Source organism: Protomyctophum bolini (genome assembly GCF_963924005.1).
Source record: "Protomyctophum bolini genome assembly, chromosome: 6".
NCBI classification, from domain to species: Eukaryota; Metazoa; Chordata; class Actinopteri; order Myctophiformes; family Myctophidae; genus Protomyctophum; species Protomyctophum bolini.
In genome coordinates this window covers 6,503,510-6,523,770 of record NC_137867.1, presented here as the reverse complement: position 1 = coordinate 6,523,770, position 20,261 = coordinate 6,503,510, and the positions used below count along the sequence as shown (strand labels likewise).

At 42.1% G+C, this 20,261-nt stretch overlaps 1 protein-coding gene across 5 annotated transcripts in view; it reads left to right on the top strand.

Annotated features, from left to right (window-relative positions):
* Positions 1-20,261, top strand: part of LOC308317606 (tight junction protein 2-like) — a 77,305-nt gene that overhangs the window by 40,095 nt on the left and 16,949 nt on the right. For 2 of the 5 annotated variants that reach the window (XM_080766740.1, XM_080766736.1), the window contains exons 3-15: positions 2,862-2,986; positions 4,292-4,394; positions 5,136-5,562; positions 5,808-5,963; positions 6,476-6,579; positions 7,769-7,922; positions 13,279-13,384; positions 14,514-14,638; positions 16,052-16,115; positions 17,109-17,259; positions 17,954-18,062; positions 18,232-18,451; positions 19,253-19,437. In XM_080766740.1, coding sequence (XP_080622866.1) covers positions 2,862-2,986; positions 4,292-4,394; positions 5,136-5,562; positions 5,808-5,963; positions 6,476-6,579; positions 7,769-7,922; positions 13,279-13,384; positions 14,514-14,638; positions 16,052-16,115; positions 17,109-17,259; positions 17,954-18,062; positions 18,232-18,451; positions 19,253-19,437 — 2,029 coding nt within the window. The remainder of the gene's footprint in view (positions 1-2,861; positions 2,987-4,291; positions 4,395-5,135; positions 5,563-5,807; positions 5,964-6,475; positions 6,580-7,768; positions 7,923-13,278; positions 13,385-14,513; positions 14,639-16,051; positions 16,116-17,108; positions 17,260-17,953; positions 18,063-18,231; positions 18,452-19,252; positions 19,438-20,261) is intronic. The other 3 variants (XM_080766739.1, XM_080766738.1, XM_080766737.1) reach the window with 3 other exon arrangements.

Below are 20,261 nucleotides of genomic sequence, written 5' to 3'. Positions count from 1 at the left end.
TCTCCCAAACTGGAGTAAAATAACTGCCGTAGTCTGAAGACCTCACCCTCTATCGCTCAGCTCTTCAGAATCCACTTCACCCCCTATAGCACTTTTTTTTTTTTTTTAAGAAAATAAAAAGACATTCGAACACAAAGAAATGTGGAGGAGAGGATGATGCATTTAAAACAAAGTGTGAAGAGCGGTCCCGTCAGAACAGGCTTCAAGCAGTCTGGATAGAGCAAGGATAGATTAAAAAAAAAAACCTTCATTATTAATAATATAAATAATGTTATTATTAATAACTGTTTTTCATTCTATCCTTGCTCAAGAGTGTGCTTGAAGCCTGTCCCGATGGGACTCCTCTTCATTATAAACTTAGTTTTAAACTTTGAGCACCTCATCACCACAAGGACTGTGAAGTCACGATGTGATGTCATCACCTCTTTTGTATCTCAGCAGCACTCGGCTCGCCTCTATTCTTAAAACTACGTTTATTCCATGGAAGCCAACATGTTCACGGTCTTCACAGAGGGCAAGAACTGGAGCAACGACGACATACAAAACCATTAAATAGTTCTAATAATTCTTACCCTGGTGAACACCATGTTTTCTTTCATGGTATAGACTTTGTTTTAAATTTCACTTCCTCTCCTCCATACTTTCCTCTCCTCCTACACACCGTGTACTTTTCAAGGCGTTTGTAATCTCCTGTGAGCGTCTGGTTGGTCTCTGTCTTTTTCGCTGCAAATGGTTTTTATTTTATTTATTTTACCACAAAATGTACACAATGTTATTTAGATATTGTTTAGAGTTGGACAGATGCTAGGTTCATTGTTTACCTGGCATCCTGGTTTCTATATGATTCACTGCATTGTTCTCTCTGTACTTCACTTACGTGACTGTTTACCTTGCTTTTTGTACAGTATAGAGGGTAGGTATGCGCGTGACAACATCATCATAACTGGAAGCTATGCGGGAACATCTACTGAGTGGCAAAAAGACCTCCTGGCCTTGACAAGTTGACAAGCCCATACATCCAAACAGAAAAGTCTGTCTCGAAGTCTTAATCGACGTTAATACTCACTTTGCCACTCACTGTATGCATGCGCATACCCTCTATTTCTGACGTCATTTATCCGTTCATCGTCGATGGCAAAACTTGAGACGGGCGGGGACAAAGTTTAGCGGACATTTTTGACCGGAATTCTCTTACCGTGGTCAATGGCAAGACGTGTGGGGACAAAAGCTTTTTATAGAAGGGGCTAGCGCCCCTTAACCCATTTAGACCGAGACCGATTCTACAGAATGTCTTCTAAATCATGACAGTTTTCTGAAAAAACCTTTTGTTTCTATGTCGGTGGTTCTCAAACTATTTAATGTCAAGGACCCCCAAAAATATATATGTAATTGGCCGCCGACCCCCGTCTGATAATATGTTGTTCCAGGGACCCCCCTCGGAAGCAAACATGTGAGTTGAAAATGTTCGCTCTGAAAGAATATATATTCCAAATGTGCGCCACATTTTCACGATTTTTCTAAAATAGCAGAACTAAAAGCTTGTAGATCTGTTATTTTTCAATAGCTAAAGGGGTTACCGCCCAGAATGTGTTAAAAACCACACCCACGTGAAGTGAGGCGCTCTTATCATCGTACATCATCATGACTTAACATAGACACTATGGGCCCTATCTTGCACCACCCCTTATCCCTGAACTTATTTGCCTTTTGTTTTTTTTACAATTTTGAAAACTTGGTTCAAATGGTTCAACTAGCCGATCTACACGCTCACAACGTGTCCATGTAGTCGAACTACTAGTTGAACTATTTTAAACCCTACTGTTGACGGAATTTACGGATTGAATCAATAAATCTAAAGCTTCCGTTGACGGAATTGACGGGTTTGTTTTATTCCCTATAATCGGGTTTAATGTAGCATAATGTAGCAACTTTTGTCTAGTTTGACTAACGGCCGATGTAAGCTACCTAAAACCGGCCGAAATCCTCGCGTGCACGGTCAATCACGCATGCGCGGCCTTTATGTGCATCCCTGCGTAAAATGCGATATTTGAGGCTTGATGAGAGCTTAATTTGACTTGGATATACAAATATACGATGATAGCTTAGCATCCCGGACATCTGACTGTGTAGCACAGTGCAACAAACTAGCGAATGTTATTGTTCGTTGAACCAGAAGTGCTATCGCCTGATTCGCTCCATTTGGTCAAAATCGGCATAATGGTGAAGTTACCGCCACCGTCAGGACTGGGTATAATACTATAGGATTGCCGTGTCAGAATGAGATATATAGTGTATATCACGGATTTTTCTATTGGCATTAAAATGATGAATTAAAAATATGAATAGAGATGGCAGAAGGCACTGAAAAGCTGCTATATTGGGATGGCAGTCCGAGGGTTTTAAAATGTCTTTCAAAATATTATAAAAGGCTAATGCGTTTAGGGATAAGGGGTAAGGGGGTGGTGCAAGATATAGCCCGCCCCTATGTCTTATTTGCTCACACAATATGACGTTAAAGTCTCCATTCGTCGCCAATGGGAATTTAATGTTTGTGTAGGACGGAAATAGACACTAAGCCGATTTGCTCAGACACTATGACGTAAAATGGTCTATGGTGTCCCTCTGTACGACTCAGTATGGCATCAATAAAGGTCTATAAATTAAAGTAAATTTCACTTGAATGTACGTACTTCTTATTGAATGTACTTCTTATTTTTTAGATTGGGTGTTCTTTTGACTTTGCATTTTCAGAAGAGTCTCCTATGGACATTAAGTGGTGAATGAATTGCAATGAGCAATGTGGTTGTTATGTCCAATATCAAATGCATAAACATAAACATACGGTGACCCTCTCTGTATAGGACTCAAAGATGGGCTTCGGCATCGCCGTCTCGGGAGGGCGGGACAACCCCAACGCGGACAGCGGCGAGACCTCCATCATCGTGTCGGACGTCCTGCAGGGCGGACCCGCCGACGGACTGCTGTTGTGAGTTATACCGCCAACCGGAACCATCCGCCGCCGTTTGGCCCCCCCCCCCCGGGCATTGAATCTGTGGTTTTCAACCCTCAAGGCCCATTTATTTATTGGGAATTTGAGCCACGTTTGGACCACCGTTTTGATGACATTTAGCCTCTTTGAACATTTTGTTTGTCGTTGGATATACCATTCTGTCCACAGTTCCATGATGGAAAAAAAATGAAATAAAAAACAATCTGCATTCCCTAAATGTTTAACACTAATTTAAAAAGGACCCATAAGGGTCCATTTGGTTTCATGTTATACGCCCAAGAGATTTATTATCAGGGACCACCTGAGAAACCGCAAAAAAACGCTGTTGAAACCCGGACCACTGGTTGAAAACCACTGCATTATTTTACAGAAATATTATATTTTACAGCAGATCTTGATAGTAGTTTTAGTCATAGTCTTCTGAATACAATTCCATTGATTGATTGATTGATTGGTTGAACGTTTGATTGACAGTTTGTAGAATGGATACAGTTCAGGCCAATACAAAGGGCTGTATTTTGCGTGTCTTAAGTACCAGGTCTTATTCCCTAACTTGAGTAAACTAAAGACCTGGAGGCGTGGTCAATGCCATTTGGCTATTCTGAGTGGCCAAAGAGCATTGACCACGCCTCCAGGTCTTTAGTTTACTCAAGTTAGGGAATAAGACCTGGTACTTAAGACACGCAAAATACAGCCCAAAAGACTGCTACGAGGATATAACCAGGAAAAGCACTGAGACTTGTCTACATCAGAGTACTCCATTTTAAATTCATCAGAACATTTAACCCATTCTGACCGGGCACCCATTTTGGTGTTGGCATCATGTTATGCTTTAGCTATTGAAAAATAGCAGATCTACAAGCTCATATCGCGCCACCGAGTGGCGCGATACGAGCTTGTAGGTCTGCTATTTTTTAAAGATTCGAAGAACGACTGACATTTTTAGAATCTGATCTCAGGTCAGAATGGGTTCATCAGACCAGCGTGTGTCCAGTGGAAACCTCGTATGAATCTGATCTCAGGTCAGAATGGGTTAAAGACGTACAAATCTACACTTCTATGCAAAAAAAAAAGAAAAGAAATCGTCATACATAACGGTTTGAAAAAAGTACTGCACACATTTCTGACTTGACAATGATTTGTAATCTTGCCTGTGATTAGTAATGCTTTGCTGTGTTACTGTATTTTGTAGTCCTTACGCAGTCATTAGTAATTGTCACTGTGTAGTGTGTATGTGTACTGTATTGTAATGGTTGCTGTGTACTGTGTATTGTCTTTCAGTGAGAAGGATCGTGTTGTTCTGGTCAACTCCATCTCCATGGAAAATGTGCCTCATTCATTCGCTGTTCAGTCGCTGCGCAAGTGTGGCAAAGCAGCCAAGATAGTGAGTATTATGCTGCCTCTCTCACCACTTGAACACTAGCATCCCTACTGTGGGGGGGGAACATTTGCAAGCTCACAACCGAAAACTAGTCATTTTCATATTGCTATAAAGAGAGGCTATTTTACAGTATTTATTTCATGTGGTGCTGTATCTTACAGTAATCAAATGTGACCAGATTTGACTGAGAGACTGCCATCGCGCGAATTCCTGCTTTTCACCAGAGGAAAAAAACTTTTTTTCCCCTTTTTTTTTTTTTAATGAGTTAATAGCACAGGCAGACTCTTCACATACTAGATCATGTCTGAAATAAGTGTCAGAGCTGAAATTGTAAATATGAATTAAATGCTTAAACATGTAGCTAGGTGTAATGTTAGAGACCACAGAAGTGAACCTTTCAAGGCTGTTTTCTCAACTCGCTGTTTTCGGCGAGACATTACTCTATAAGCCATATCTCCAAAACTGGTGGGTCAAACTGAACAACCAATATGTCAATTTGAAGCTATGATTCCCTGCTTTCATATGACATGAAACAGACGTTGAAAGGATTATGTATTGGCTTTAACCCTACACTAACCCTAACCTTTCAGTCATAGTAGCACAATGAAGCAAGAGCTTTTTTGCTACCCCATAGAAATTGGGTAAATGCATTGTGGGGAAAATGCCCTGGTGAGAATGTGTATACGAATTGGTCTGTAACGTCGCTATTCCCGCTCTCCTCCCCCTCCGCCGTCTCGTCTTAAGACGGTGAAGCGTCCGTGCAGGGTGACCCAGAAACAGCCGCCGTCCCCGGGGGGCCAGAGCCTCGACTACCCGCCCTCCACCACCCAGTGCTACAGTGACACCGACCGCGACAACGGCTGGCACCACGACACCATCGGCCGAAACGCCACCCCCGACGACAAGGTCTACCTGAAACCCGAGTACAGAGGAGGAGGAGGAGGAGGAGGTGGTGGGAGGAGCCAGGAGAGAGGAGGAGGAGGAGGAGGAGGAGGAGGAGGAGGCGGCGGCAGAGCCTCCCCCAGCCCGGAGAGTCACGCCCCCAGGAGCCAGGGGGGGAGCCGGGGCCGGGGGCCTCGGGAGGAGGACCCCAGCCCGGAGCGCGCGCCGCGCTACCGCAGCCGGGGCCGCAGCAAAGACAGGGCGGAGTCCGAACGTGGAGGAGGAGGAGGTGGGTGACCTTTTAGTCGACGATTAATTGTCGTACGAGTTTTTGCCGATGAATGATTTTTGTTGTTTTTTTTTTGCTTTTTAAGCATTGTGAACAAAATGAACTGCACACGGCATAGATTTGACAGACACTTAAAGACTTACGTATGTACAAAGACGTGACTGACAATGCCATTTTATACTTTCCCAATAGAAACTCACAATGTGTGTGTCTTTGTGTGCTATTATGTTTCCACGCAGGAGGAGGAGGAGGAGGAGGAGGAGGGGGGGGGAGGTATATTTCCAGAGCCAAGAGCAGGGAGCACCTGCAGGGCACCACGCCCCCGTCTCCAGACCCTTCCAGGCTGGAGCCTCTGGACAAACCTGTCAACATCCTGCTGGTCAAGAACAGACCCAACGAAGGTACACACGTCGAGTCTCATTTATACTCTGATAGATCTTATAGAGAGAGAGAGAGAAACACGTAATGATATTCCTTTAGATCTTGTATTTTGGGAATATAATACTTAAATAAAAAATAATATTAAGGTCATTCATAATGAGTATTTTTTACTCTTGGCACGGTAAAGCAGTGGTTCTGAACTGCGTCGAGGCATTTCATTTGGTTTGACTCGGTTGAGTCGGTTCCACAGAGGATCAACAAGGAGCTCGTAGATCAGCTATTATTATTATTATTTTTGCCTCTTTCTTATATTATTTGACAATTTGGCCAACGTTTGACCAGTTTTTGTTTGTTTCTTTTTTCTTTGTATAGGTATTAAAAAAAGGTCTTAAAAGTCCTGAAAATTGTCAATTCACTGACACTGTCGTTGTAACAAGAGTTATTTCAACATGTATTGCGGCATTGCTATACTTTGCCTTGAACTAACGGATGTCGGTACCTCTCTTGCACCACTGTGTTGTCGTTCTGGCAGAGTACGGTCTCCGCCTGGGCAGCCAGATCTTCATCAAGGAGATGACCAGCACCGGCCTGGCCTCCAAGGACGGCAACCTGCAGGAGGGGGACATCATTCTGAAGGTGTGTGCCAAAACAAACAGAGACCAGAACAGGGATTCTTGGGGTTTAACCATAGACTGTAAAAAAAAAATATGGACAAAGCGTTCCCCGGGTCTAACATGAACGTAAAATGAAGCCTGTCAGTCCTTGAATTGTAAATCGCCATCTTTCTAGATCCGTTTGGGGCCCAGCTGGCCCATTGGCTGGCCCAGACAACGAGGCGGGACTTCACCCCTTCTTCTTAGTTGGTTTTTATTTTGACTCGAGTGGGTATGGACTCCCGATCATAGACTGTAACGGTAGCCACGCCCCTCAGAACATACGCGACTTTATGGTAATTTTTTTAATAAATGGGACCATCATTTTCCAAAAAAGAATATTATGACATTAAACTTTAAACTAGAGACTTTAAACTAGTGACTGGAAGCAGAAAGTATTCATGACCATGTTTATTAAGGTAATACAGTCTAGGTGAAGTTGGGCCCAAATACATGGACTTCTATGGGGCTATGGGTTTTTTTGGGCCCAATGACAGCGCCACAACAGGCCATTATATGAACTTTCAGGAAATCCCGATTTCCTTATTGGCTTCAAAAAATATCTGTCTGACTTCCCCCCTGGGTTTAACCCATTTCGACCTGAGGACGATTCTACAAATTCCTTCGGACAGTTTTCTGAAAAACCCTATGTTTCTACGTATGTCGTTCTCAAACATTTTCATGTCAAGGACCCATCTGAAAATATGTTGTTCCAGGGACCCCCTCAGAAGCAAAGATTCAAGTTAAAATTTTTATTATTATTATTTTTTAAAGCGAATACATTTTAACTCTGGGAGGTCCCTGGAACAATTTATTTTGAGATGGCGGTCAGTGGCTAATATACATAAGATTTTGGGATTCCTTTGAGAACGACTGATAATATATATATATATATATATATATATACACACACGTTTGTTTTTCTTTCTTTTTTTCACGAGCTTGTAGGTCTGCTATTTTTGAAAAGTCGTGAAAATATTTATTTCAGAAAACTGCAGGATTTAGAAGATTTAATTTTTTTACATTTTGAGGTCGGGCCTAAATGGGTTATTAATCATCCATGCATGTGCGTGTTGGTGTGTGTGTGTGTGTGTGTGTGGGGCGTGTCTGTGTCTGCGTGTTTGTGTGTGTGTGTGTGTGTGTGTGTGTGTGTGTGTGTGTGTGTGTGTCAGATCAACGGGACGGTGACAGAGAACCTGTCCCTGAGCGACGCCGGCAAGCTGATCGAGCGGTCCAGGGGCAAGCTACAGCTGGTGGTCCAGAGGGACCGCCGGCAGATCCTGGTCCGCATCCCTCCCCTCGCCGACTCGGACTCTGAGCCCGAAGGTGAGTGGCCAAACGCCAAACCAACACCAACAACAACACCGCCAGCTCACGCGTCACACACACACACACGTTACTGTATTATGTGCACGGGCGCTTAATTAAAGTCATACTGTGTCACTTTTCTTTTTTACAATTGAACTAAAGTTGTTGTTGATTTCAACTGGTTGGAATTACACAATAAGCGTTGGCACCTATACATTTACTTTTTGACAACTTCTCTAAACTGCTATTACACTTTTGTGTCAGGTCTTAGGCACATTATTTATACGTTATTTATTTATTTATGTATTTAAAAATGAAATAAATACAGTGTCGGAGGTAGACACTCGCGATAAAAAAAAATGTGTTTGGATAAGTTGTCAATAAACGGAATGGTTATTGTGAAAAAACATGCCAGTGAAAGTATCAAAAATAACTTTAAAAAAGGTGTACACGGTATGATTTAACATTTTGTTTTTGAGTTTTGATCTTCAAAGTGGGTAACGTGTACGTTACGTGATGTATCCAGTGGCATTATTTCAACATTCCAAGGCCGCCAACAGCCATGAATCTTATTTAGACGCCACATCCGAATGAGGTTAAAATAAAGGCATTTACCGAGTGGCACGCTACGAGCTTGTAGGTCTGCTGTTTTTGAAATATCGTGAAAATGAGGCACAAATCTTTGAATATATTATATTCTTTCTGAAGACTTTTTTTTATTTTTGTTGACGTCATGTCTAAATGGGTGAAAAAAAGTTTTGAGAACTAATTTCAATTGTATACAGCAGACGTGAAGTCCACACATGAGCCATGGCCGTGTGATTAAACCTGGTTCTGGAAAACGGTTCCAAATATGATGGTACCCGTTCAGCTTCCTCAGTGTTGGATCCAGTTCCCAACCACCCTAATCCCGGAACGTTGTGAGCTTATAATCGTCTAATTTCCACGGTGCGACCACCATCCTACGGCAAAAAAAATAAAAACCGTTTATAATAAGATCTTGCTGAGCATTGGCTGTGATAACCGGAAATGTTGTTTTGAGGCCCCGTTTCTGTTTCGGAAAACGAAATTGAATTGAATTGAAATGAAAATTTAACTCAATATTGACGACAGAGAAGCAATTTCCTCCCGATTGCTCAAAAGGGCAATTTCTGTTTGTTCTCTCTTCCAGATAATATGTCATACTTTTAGAGGGAAGAACCAGCCCAGAGAGACTGAGTGTGTTGCCTTAATATAAAGCTGTTACAACCAGAGCAAAAAGTTGTAAAAGCATATATTTGTTATGTTTCTTCCATACCTTGCACTTCTCTTTTCACTGCTCTAAGCTTCTAAAAACTTTTTAATCTATTTTCCTAAATTCAATAAAAGATATTTTAATCACTATGTACTTTGTGTATTGTGTGTATTTTTAAGTTGAATAATGCCAATGGAACAAGTAACACTCGTTTGTGTCGTTTGCTTGATGTTATGTTAACCGGTATGTTCTGTAATTCTAGAGCAGTGTTTCTCAAATGGGGATATGTCTACCCCTAGGGGTCCGTGGAGGTGCTGCGGGGAGTACATGAGAGAAAGTATATGAAAAACTAAATCAAAAGCATGACGTGCACAACCGTATACAGCAATACATTATGCTGTTTTATTTTTAAACCCCATTCATTGCCATGAAAACGGGGCTTGCAACCATAGCAAAATAGGAAAAAGAAAAGAAGGCACTATAATTACATCTCTTTCACTTAATTTCTTATTTGTGATGTTATTGAGGGTGTATGCGCAATTGCGCATGCATAAAGTGAGTGGCAAAGTGAGTTTAAAGTCGTTTAATGCTATCAGATAGGACATTTCTGTATCCAGACAAGTTTGAGAACCACTGGTCTAGACTATAGAGTGTGTCTTATTGCTTTTACCATTATATGATGATTATTGCAGGTGAAAGGTAACAACCTTTTTTTTTTTATTCTGAATGCAGAAAGTTGCATGACAAGCCTTAGTCATAAAGTGGGTAAGGAGGATGCTTATGGAATTCTCAGCATGGTAACATATTAATGTTTTGTCCTAACAGTGTATGAAGTGCCTCACTGAAGTTTATCATTGAAACGTTTACATTTATTCCATGTAATATTGTCACTTCACACCACCGTGCCAAATTCTCTCTCTCTCTCTCTCTCTCTCTCTCTCTCTCTCTCTCTCTCTCTCTCTCTCTCTCTCTCTCTCTCTCTCTCTCTCTCTCTCTCTCTCTCTCTCTCTCTCATTATGCAACAATGCATACAGCCCTGCTGAATCCCTTTATTCTCATGTAAGGAGATCATAATAGTGTCATAATTCACATTTCAGTCACGGCAGTGCGCTGGAGGCAGGATAGGTCATGTAGGACTTTGGTGTAGAGTCCATCCATTCAGTTTGATTACACACATTTTTAAATCACTAAATCACATGCTTGTGTGCGGACCACTTGAGATAGTCGTACAGACTTGGCCAACCTCACCTAACCTCAGCCTTTGTGTGGCATACACAGCTACCATCCCTCATCTATCTACATCCCCCCCTTCTGTGACAGGAGATTCATCTGATTGAGAATATAACACCTGGGCACTTCAGCAGTAAGTAGCCTTGCCGAGCCATGAGGCCCGTAGGGCAGGAGCCTATCTCCTGTTGCTGTAGCGTGAGGCAGCTTGATGTACAAGTACACCCCCTGGACATGACGCTAGTATGTCGCAGGGACCCCCAATCCAACCCTTGATGCTGAGTGTCAAGCAGGGAGGCACTTGGTCCCAATTTTTTGAGTCTTTGGTATGACCCGGCCAGGGATTGAACCCCAACCTCCCAGTCTCAGGGCGGACACTCTAACCACAAGGCCACTGAGCTGGTACTTCAGCAGTAGACTACCCACATACAATACTGCACACAAACATCTGTTTTGACTCTTTGTGGAAGACGCAAGTGGAACGTCAGTCACCCCCTGAAAAAGAATAACTACTCGCCCACCCGTCGAGTGCGCCAGTGTTTCATTTGGGTATAGAGCGTCGCAGGCCCGCCCCCTTTCAGAACGACGAGTGGCCCAGGAAATGATTCTCCATTCATTTTCTCCATAGGCTTTTCAAAAAGTATTTATATAAAGACTGGTATACGCCGCGGACAAAGCCAACTCGGATCGTGACAAATCACGACAACAAACACAATATTTTGTGCCGATCAAATAATTTGAAAGAAGAAAATAAAGGCAGGATACAACACTTATTTGTTTTGTTTTTCTTCTTACTAATTATTTGATCGGCCCCAAAATATTGTCATGATTTGTCACGATCCGAGTTGGCTTTGTCCGCGGCGTAACCGTCTTTAAATAAATACTTTTTGAAAAGCCTATGGAGAAAATGACTGGAGAATAATTTCCTGGGCCACTCGTCGTTCTGAAATGGGGGCGGGCCTGCGACGCTCTATAGTCTCTGCTGAAGTGCCCAGGTGTTATGACGAGCCCTTCTGGCTGAAGCGTGCTGGACTTCTCTTTGCATGAAATAAAACGCCTTATCGGTACTTTAGATGAAGCCCAATGCAAATTCCTTCAGATTGTATGTTTAGGTGCAGAGGCGTTTCGACAGACGGTGAAGCAGGGAGGGACCACCACCCTACCTTGGTGGTGGTGATATGGGTTCTCATCCAGAACTACATGCACATGGAGCTGTGTTTCATACTTGTGTGGAACTGAATGCCAACAGTTGTAGTCTGAAATTTGAATGTCTCCAAAATAAAACAAAATAAAAATCCTCATGGATTAAAGTCAAACTAGCAATACAAATTGTATTATATATCCACTATCCAGAAGTAAAAAAAAAACAAAACAAATCATTGTTTAATTTGTTTAGGAAACGGCACTGGTGTCGAGGACTCCTTTCACATTGTGTTACGAATCCCAGATTGGGATGGCCTAAATCATTTTCAGCGATTATTATTTTTATTTTTTATTTTTTAAATCCCTGCTTTCCTACATTACTCAATGCATGGCCAGGGACCACATGAAAGACCTTAAAAGACCACCTGTGGTCTGCGGACACCACCCCTTTTTTGTATTTATTTTTTAGAACTGGTCTACTTAAATCATAGATGTGTTTTCAATTGTGTTTGTATTTTGTGCAATATCCTTATTTATATCATTATTCCCTATAATGGCATGTATCACTGTATTCTTAAAATCGTTATAGTTTTTGGTTGATGTGCACTAAGCCTCGTTATTATTAGTCTGTTATTAAAGGCATATTTCACTTTCAAATGAAATCAACATCGCAGTAGAATATCCTAATGTGTGATTTTTTTTCCATAACTTATTCATTTGTTTTTGTATATTATATATTGTTTTATTTGAAAGAGAAATATCCCTTTAAATGTTTGTTTTTTTAGAAGATTGAAAATAACACGTCAAAGACAAACTTTCAGCGTGAGTATATAAACACAACAGGTATAGAAGTAAAGTCATGTTGTGGGTGATGTATTCCTTTAAGCTTTTGGCCAATCATTATTAATGCATTAACATTAACAACTTGTTTGTACAATGAGTGTCTGTGTAGACTCCACATTTCCACTAGGTGGCACCAGATCCTAAACCTTCAGCCAGCTTCCTCCTTCAATAACTGCTTCTACCTTGCTGCCACTCAATGTCATGGTGTATGTCTGGGGCAGTGGCTTTTAATGTCTGGGGCAGTGGCTTTTAATGTCTGGGGTATGTCTGAGGCAGGGGCTGTTTATCTCTGGTGTCTGTCCTGGGGGGCTTCAATGTCTGGTGTCTGACTGGTCAGTGCTTCAATGTCTTGCTTATCCCTGTGGAAAAGGGTGCAATGTCTTGGGTCTGTCTGTCTGGGGATGGCTTCCTCATCCAAAGGGGTTTCTAATGGTGGCACAACATCTGGAGAGGGGCCATCTGTTAGTGTTGGGAGTGGCTGTCACAACATCAATCCGTATAGACTCCTCATTGGCCGTTGGGATTTTGTACCTCAACACCGGTCGTCGCCAATTTAGCTGAGCCAGGCATAATATATTGCATTGGAGTTATGGCAAGCTGAGTTGTATATAAAAGTATCTGTGCGCATGAGGCTGCAATGCTTTCTGATTTATATAATCATCTATGTAAGATAATGTTTTTTTTTTTTTTTATTATGTGAAAACCCACATTTTTTTATTTAACAAAGCATCTTCTATCATAACTGCATTTATTTGAAAGTGCAATGCATTAGGGTTCACGACCCCCAATGTAAAGCATGCATCGGCCAATGAGGTGTCTGCGTGTATACAGTGTGTGTGTGTGTGTGTGTGTGTGTATACATCTACTAGTGGTGGCGGTCTTTCACGGAGGTCTCTGTTTGTCTTTCTGTGTCCGTCCGTCTGTCAGACATGTCGGAGATGGAGTCCTTCCATTCCTACTCGCCAGCCGAGGGCCGGAGGTCGCGCCAGTCCGACCTCTCCTCTCATTCGTCCAACGAACGTGATGGGCACAGGTAGGACTGACGGAGACACGCATGGAGGGGGCAAACAGCTTATCAAACGTATTGATTGAATCAATTATGCATTGTTTATTTTATTTATTTTATTTATTTTATTTTATTTTATTTTATTTTATTTTATTTTATTTTATTTTATTTTATTTTATTTTATTTTATTTTATTTTATTTTATTTTATTTTATTTTATTTTATTTTATTTATTTTATTTATTTTATTTATTTTATTTATTTTATTTATTTTATTTATTTTATTTATTTTATTTATTTTTTCAAATAGGTTTTTATTGAACGGATTATAAATGTTTACACAAACACTGATATAGAAATAAATGTGGGGTTTCTTGATATAGAATGAATCCGTTTTATTTAGCCACATCACAGCTTTACAGCAGGTGGGTGACATTTAGTGCAGGGCAAGGAAGAAAAAAGTAATATACATATATTATATACACATAGCCTAAATAAGCAGCAGCCATGTAGTACTTGAGGTGCATCATAAGGTGCAAAAGAGTGGCACTGCATTGGTCATATAATACTAATAATAGCTCAGATGTATATATCGCGCTTTCGTAAGTACCCAATGTCGCTTTACTGTACATGAAGAAATGAAGGAACCAACTTAACACATTTTGGGGCGAGAACCCCTTTTGGTGTTTGCATTATGTTATGCTTCAGCTATTGGAAAAATAGCAGATCTACAAGCTCAGGCACGCTACGAGCTGGTAGGTCTGCTAATTAATGTTTTATTATCGAAGAACGACGGACAGAAACATAGCTTTTTCAGAAAACTGTCAGGATGTAGAAGACTTTTTTTTTTAGAATCTGATCTCCGGTCAAAATGGGTTAATTACGTGGTAGTTCCACATAGCATCAGCCAGGTATGTATACATACATGCATGGGGTTAGACATAGGCCTATACAGTGCAAAAGGTAGCAGCAGCAACATGAGGAGGATCCACATAAGAATTAGAAGGTATAGCCAGCACATAAGGCAAACACTTCACAGGCAACAATCCACAAAGGAGGTTTAAAACACCGATTTAACATCAACCAGTCGAGCGTTCAAGTCAAGTTCCTTGTGTGAGTGTGTGTGTGTGAACGTACTGCTGTGTGTTCTTGTACCAGGGAAGACCACTCCAGAGCAACCAAGATGTCTGCCATGGCTTCACCGTTCAGGGTACCAGAGGACCCCCAGGGCCCCGGGGCCTCGCTGGAGCCTGGAGGCCACACACACTCAGAGGAGAACCCGGGTACTGTACCCCTCCATCTGTCTCTCTCTCTCTCTCTCTCTCTGGCCCCTTTTCCACCAGGGTTGAAACGCCCCTGTTCTTACTCCTATGAGCCAGAGCTCCAAAATTGGAACGTTAATTATGAATTAAGTAGGCAAAACCTATATTAAATTGTTCATATAGGGTATATAAGTAAATGCATATATGATGACCCTTCCACAGTAGTAGCTTTTTCAAATTTTCTATTTTTAGCATATTTTCCTATATAATGCATAATTTGCATATTTAAATGTACAATTAGTCAGAAAATCATTGTCTTCGTGTAAGTAATCAACTGGGGAAGTTTCATGTTCTATCTTTTTTTTTTTACCTATTCACCTATCATACGCTGTATAGGTGAAAATAACAATGTGGAAGGGTTATCATATATTAATTTACCGGTACTTATATTGATCCTATACCTATACACAATTTAATATAGGTAGGGTTGAGCCCACTCAATTTGTAATTAACGTTCCAATTTTGGGGCTCTGGCTCATGGACAAAGAAGCTGGTTCAACCCTGCTTCCAGGTTCAAGGTTGTGTACTTTAGTGTTACATCTTGTGTACAGATACAGTGAAACGTATTTTTGTTTGGCTCCCCTTTGACAATGCAGCAGCGTTTTCCTTTGCCCTGTTTCGCTCTGGTTCTTTGTTGTTCGGGGAAAGAAGCTTTTTTTGCCGTCTTGTTTCCAGTGGCTTTGAGACTGCAAAAACGTTTTCCACGTGGAAGCATATCACACTGTCTGCGGTTGGGATGGCTTTGAGTCCTTCATAATTCCACGAGGTGGAAAAGGGGCCGGTGTGTCTCTCTGGTCATTGTTGAGAACTAAACCTGACTGACAGGCGGAAAGTGGATGAGTTTTTATGAAGGGGTTTATTTCCCAACAATGACTGCAGGCTTACTGTGCATTATCCCACTTATTACAGGACTGCTTAAAATTATCCCTGGCTAATAGTCTAAATACCCCCTAAATATTACATTTATTTTGGAAATGGTTAACCCTTTACTCAAGAGTAACACCCACAAGTTGATGCAATTTGTCCATGCGTGGTTCAGCCCTATGGAATGTATTGGATGTACTAATAAAAACATATTTAAAATATTGTTTTGACGTATTAACCGTAGGAAGTATTATGTTGTTGTTTTTTGTTAGCATATGCTTTCCACACAATTCCATAGGGCTGGACCACACATGGACAAATTACATCATCAAGTTGTGGCGGGTGTTGTTAAAGATGAACTGTTTCTAAGATAAATGCAAAATGTAAGTGTTAGTTTTAGTTATAAATGTTATTGCATTATAATGTATTGAAAGGCATATAGGGCTTATTAGCCAGAGACATTAGGGGACATTAGTGTCTGTGGTTAAGTGTTGATTTTTGTATTCACAGCAGGTGTCAGAACCACACCCAAGATCCTGCTAAGGCCCAGTCCAGAAGACGAGGAGCTGTATGGGTAATGTCTCCATTCATCATCGTATCTGTCTCTCCATTTCTCCTTCGCCTCTGGGAAGGTTTAGTTTTGCATTCTCTCCGTGGCTTCAAGTTGCTGACAGTGCAGCTTTACGTACACGCGTGCGCACGCGCGTGTGTGTGTCCTATTTTCAAGGATTCCCTTAACTCTACGATGGGTATAGAGCGTCGCAGTCCCGCCCCCTTTCATGACGACGCCAGGCCCAGGAAATTAATCCCAATGCATTTTCCCCATAGACATTTCAAAACGTATTTATTTAAAGACCTTTTAAGCGTCGTACGAAGCCAACTCTTGTCGTGACAAATCATGACAACACACACAATATTTTGGACCAAACAAATAATTACAAAGAAGAAAAACAACAAAAAAAGTGTTGTAACCTGCTGTTTTTTTTTTTTTGGCCCGAAAAATTGTGTTTGTTGCCATGACTGGTCACGGCAAGAGTTGTCTTTGTCCGCGGTCGTAAACGTCTTTAAATAAATACTTTCTGAAAAGTCTATGAGGAAAATGAACGGGGATTTATTTTCCCGGTCTCTCGACTAGGGGGGCGGGACTGCGATGCTCTATACAATACCCATCTCCTTCTGCTCTGTCTCTCCACTTCTCCCCCTCACCCTTTCTTCCCTCCCTCACGCTTCCTATACTCTCCCGCACCTGTTCCACACTCTTTCTCCCGTTCTCTCTTCCACTCTCCTATGGGCCATACGATATACCCATCGTATATACAAATGAACACTATTCTCAGAGTTACAGACCTATTATGTTAATTCAGGGCTATAGCTCTTTATGTCTTTCTGGTACTGATATTGTCCACTCATTTTGTATGCCCGGGCCGTGGCAAAAAAATATTTTTTTTGACTGCAAAGAAATTGTCCACCACAAGCCAGCATGGCACTGACCCCTGCCTCCTCCTCCTCCTCCTCCTCCTCCTCCTCCTCCTCCTCCTCCTCCTCCTCCTCCTCCTCCTCCCTGCAGAGCCAACACCTCCATGGTGAGCTTCGAGAAGGGCGACAGCGTGGGTCTGAGGCTGGCGGGAGGGAACGACGTGGGAATCTTCATCGCCGGCGTGCAGGACGGCAGTCCCGCCGAGGAGGAGGGCCTTCGCACCGGAGACCAGATCATGAAGGTATATACCGACTGACTGACCGACTGACCGGCTGGCTGACTGACTGACTGGCTGACTGACTGGCTGGCTGGCTGGCTGGCATTATTTTTAAAGAAAGAAATAATATATTTATTTTTTCATTAAAAATAAATATGTTAATGTTATAAGTATTATCAATAACATCTTAGTGTTTTGCCAATTTTTTTGGGGTCCCCGCCTGCATTGAGCCCACTAGTGAGCCCCGGCCCGCTGGTCTTATTAAAACCTACATTTTCAACCTCTACATGTTACATGTTGGCTTTGCTTTTTGATTTAGTTTGATTTAATTTTGGTAAAAGACATATAAAGAAGTAAACACAATATAACTTGAAATGGGATATACACATGATTAATTAATTGCATAATTTAAACACGTATTTCCAATGTGGTCGTCAGCATAACATGAACCAATATTATTATTATTACTTATTACTTTTTTTTTTTTTTTTTACTGGATTCAGATGCCCTTTATTTAAAGTATTTCGCTTGCTTATTGTTTTACGTAAAGCCCATCAAATCGCCTTTGCCAAGTTGAAATGTGCTTTACAAACGTGTGTGTGTGTGTGTGTGTGTGTGTGTGTGTGTATGTCTGTGTGTGTACGTGCGCGCGCGCGCGTGTGTGTGTGTGCGTGTACGTGTGTGCGCGTGCGTGCGTGCGTGGCGTGCGTACATCAAGGTGAACAACGTGGACTTCAGAGGCATCGTGAGAGAGGAGGCTGTGCTCTTCCTGCTGGAGATTCCTAAAGGAGAGAACATCACCATCCTGGCCCAGAGCAAACCCCAAGGTGTTTGTTCAAGCATGAAGCCTGTGTTTCACTAAGTACTAGGAGTTGGGATCCCCTAGGCTATTTTCACTGTGCATTGTGAGCCTGCAGATTGAATATCTTGGCTTTTTCTTTTTTTCTTTTTTTTTAAATAGACTTCTTTTTCTTCTGTTTTCCGTTCCACATACAGTTTACAAAGACATCCTGGCGTCGGGCCGGGGCGACTCCTTCTTCATCCGGACCCACTTTGAGTACGAGAAGGAGGGTCCCCAGGGCCTGGGCTTCAGCCGGGGGGACATCTTCAAGGTGGTGGACACCCTGTACGACGGCAAGCTGGGCAACTGGCTGGCCGTCCGCACCGCCAACAACAAGCAGCTCCAGGAGAAAGGGCTCATCCCCAACAAGAGCAGGTACGACTATAGTGTTGCAGACGGTATACTCGAGTCCAGCCTCGAGAATCGAGACATTTTGTCTTGTCTCGGTCTTGACTCGGTCTCGGACCAAGGGACCCCTCCCCCACCAAGTCCACTCGAGTGTCACGAGTCACTACAATGCGATGAAATTGATGTATTATACCCACTAGCCCTTACCCGTTGTGAGATATTTGCGCCCGCGGGGGGTACTGTGCCCTGGGTGCGTTTTCGCATTTTGAATTCACTAATAAATTCATTATTAATTTATAATTTGTTAAATTTCGTTAAGACCTCCATATTATTATGGTCAATGCCTGTGTGAAAAGCCATTGGTGCAGGCAGTGAGGAGCTACGGTGGTGTTTCTGACACACACACACACACAGACAGACACACGTTCAGACAGACATTGACTGATGATGATGATAGTATGATGATGTTATGAGGAGCCCATTCACATTAACATTATAAGAAAGCTGTCTGGCACTTTTAGACAGCTGTCTTTTTACGTCTGCTACTTTTGAAAGTGTTTGAAAACTATTGAAAATGTTTCCATTTTTTTTAACACAAATAATTCTCGGGTTCCCTGGCACAAAACCTTTTCAGTTGTCAGTTTTCACGGACAAATATAATTTGGGGGTCCTACTGCACAATAGTCACTCTCTCTCTCTCTTTCTCTGTCTCTCTCTCTCTCTCTCTCTCTCTCTCTCTCTCTCTCTCTCTCTCTCTGTCTCTGTCTCTGTCTCTGTCTCTGTCTCTGTCTCTGTCTCTCTCTCTCTCTCTCTCTGTCTCTCTCTCAGGGCTGATCAGTTGGCCAGTGTACAGAACTGTCACAAAGTGGCCCCCGGCGACCGCGCAGACTTCTGGCGCTTGCGGGGCCAACGTGCCGCCAAGAGGAAAGACGCCAGGAAGAACCGTGACGACATGGGCAGCGTCCCCCTGGCCACGCGCTTCCCCGCCTACGAGAGGGTGGTCCTACGAGAGGGTGTGTGTGTGGTCCTGTAATGTAAAAGAATATATATATATGTGTGTGTATAACTGTATATATATATATTCTGGGTGGGAACCCCTTTTGGTGTTTTAAGCATTATGTTTATACGAGCCTGTAGGTCTGATATTCTTGAAAGATCGTGAAAGTGTGGCGCACATCTTTGAATTAAGCAATATATTACACGAGAGGGTGTTGTTTAACGTGATCATTGCCACGACAGTGATGCGGTAAGGAACGAGACGAAGTCGAGATTCCGCAAGCATCACTGAAGTGGCAATAATCACGTTAAACAACACCCTTGAGTGTAATATTGCAACAGTTACCCTTAAAACTAATAAAATCGCTTTTTTTTTAATGACAGATGTAGTCACTACGACCACAAATGTTCCAAGAAACTATCTAGCCTAGCCACCGAGTTTGCTAGCGCTCTGGGAAAACAAAGCGGCTGAATTATTTGTTTTGATTAGGTGGTGAACAGTGCTGGTTGGTTTGATCCACGGCTAGAAACCGTTTCAACTAATCAGATTGCTTCCTCGAAACGACCTGTTGTAGAATATATATTCTTTCAGAGTCTTTCAAGTTTTTAACTCAGATCTTTGCTTCTGGGGGAGTCCCTGGAACAACATATTTTCAGATGGAGGTCGGCGGCCAATTACATATGTCGTTGACATGAAAATGTTTGAGAACCACTGACATAGAAACATGGGTTTTTCAGACAACCGTCATGATTTAGGAGACATTTGTAGAATCGTTCCCAGGTCAAAATGGGTTAACTCGGTCGGTTAAATATGTACACTCGACTTCACCACTTTTCAACA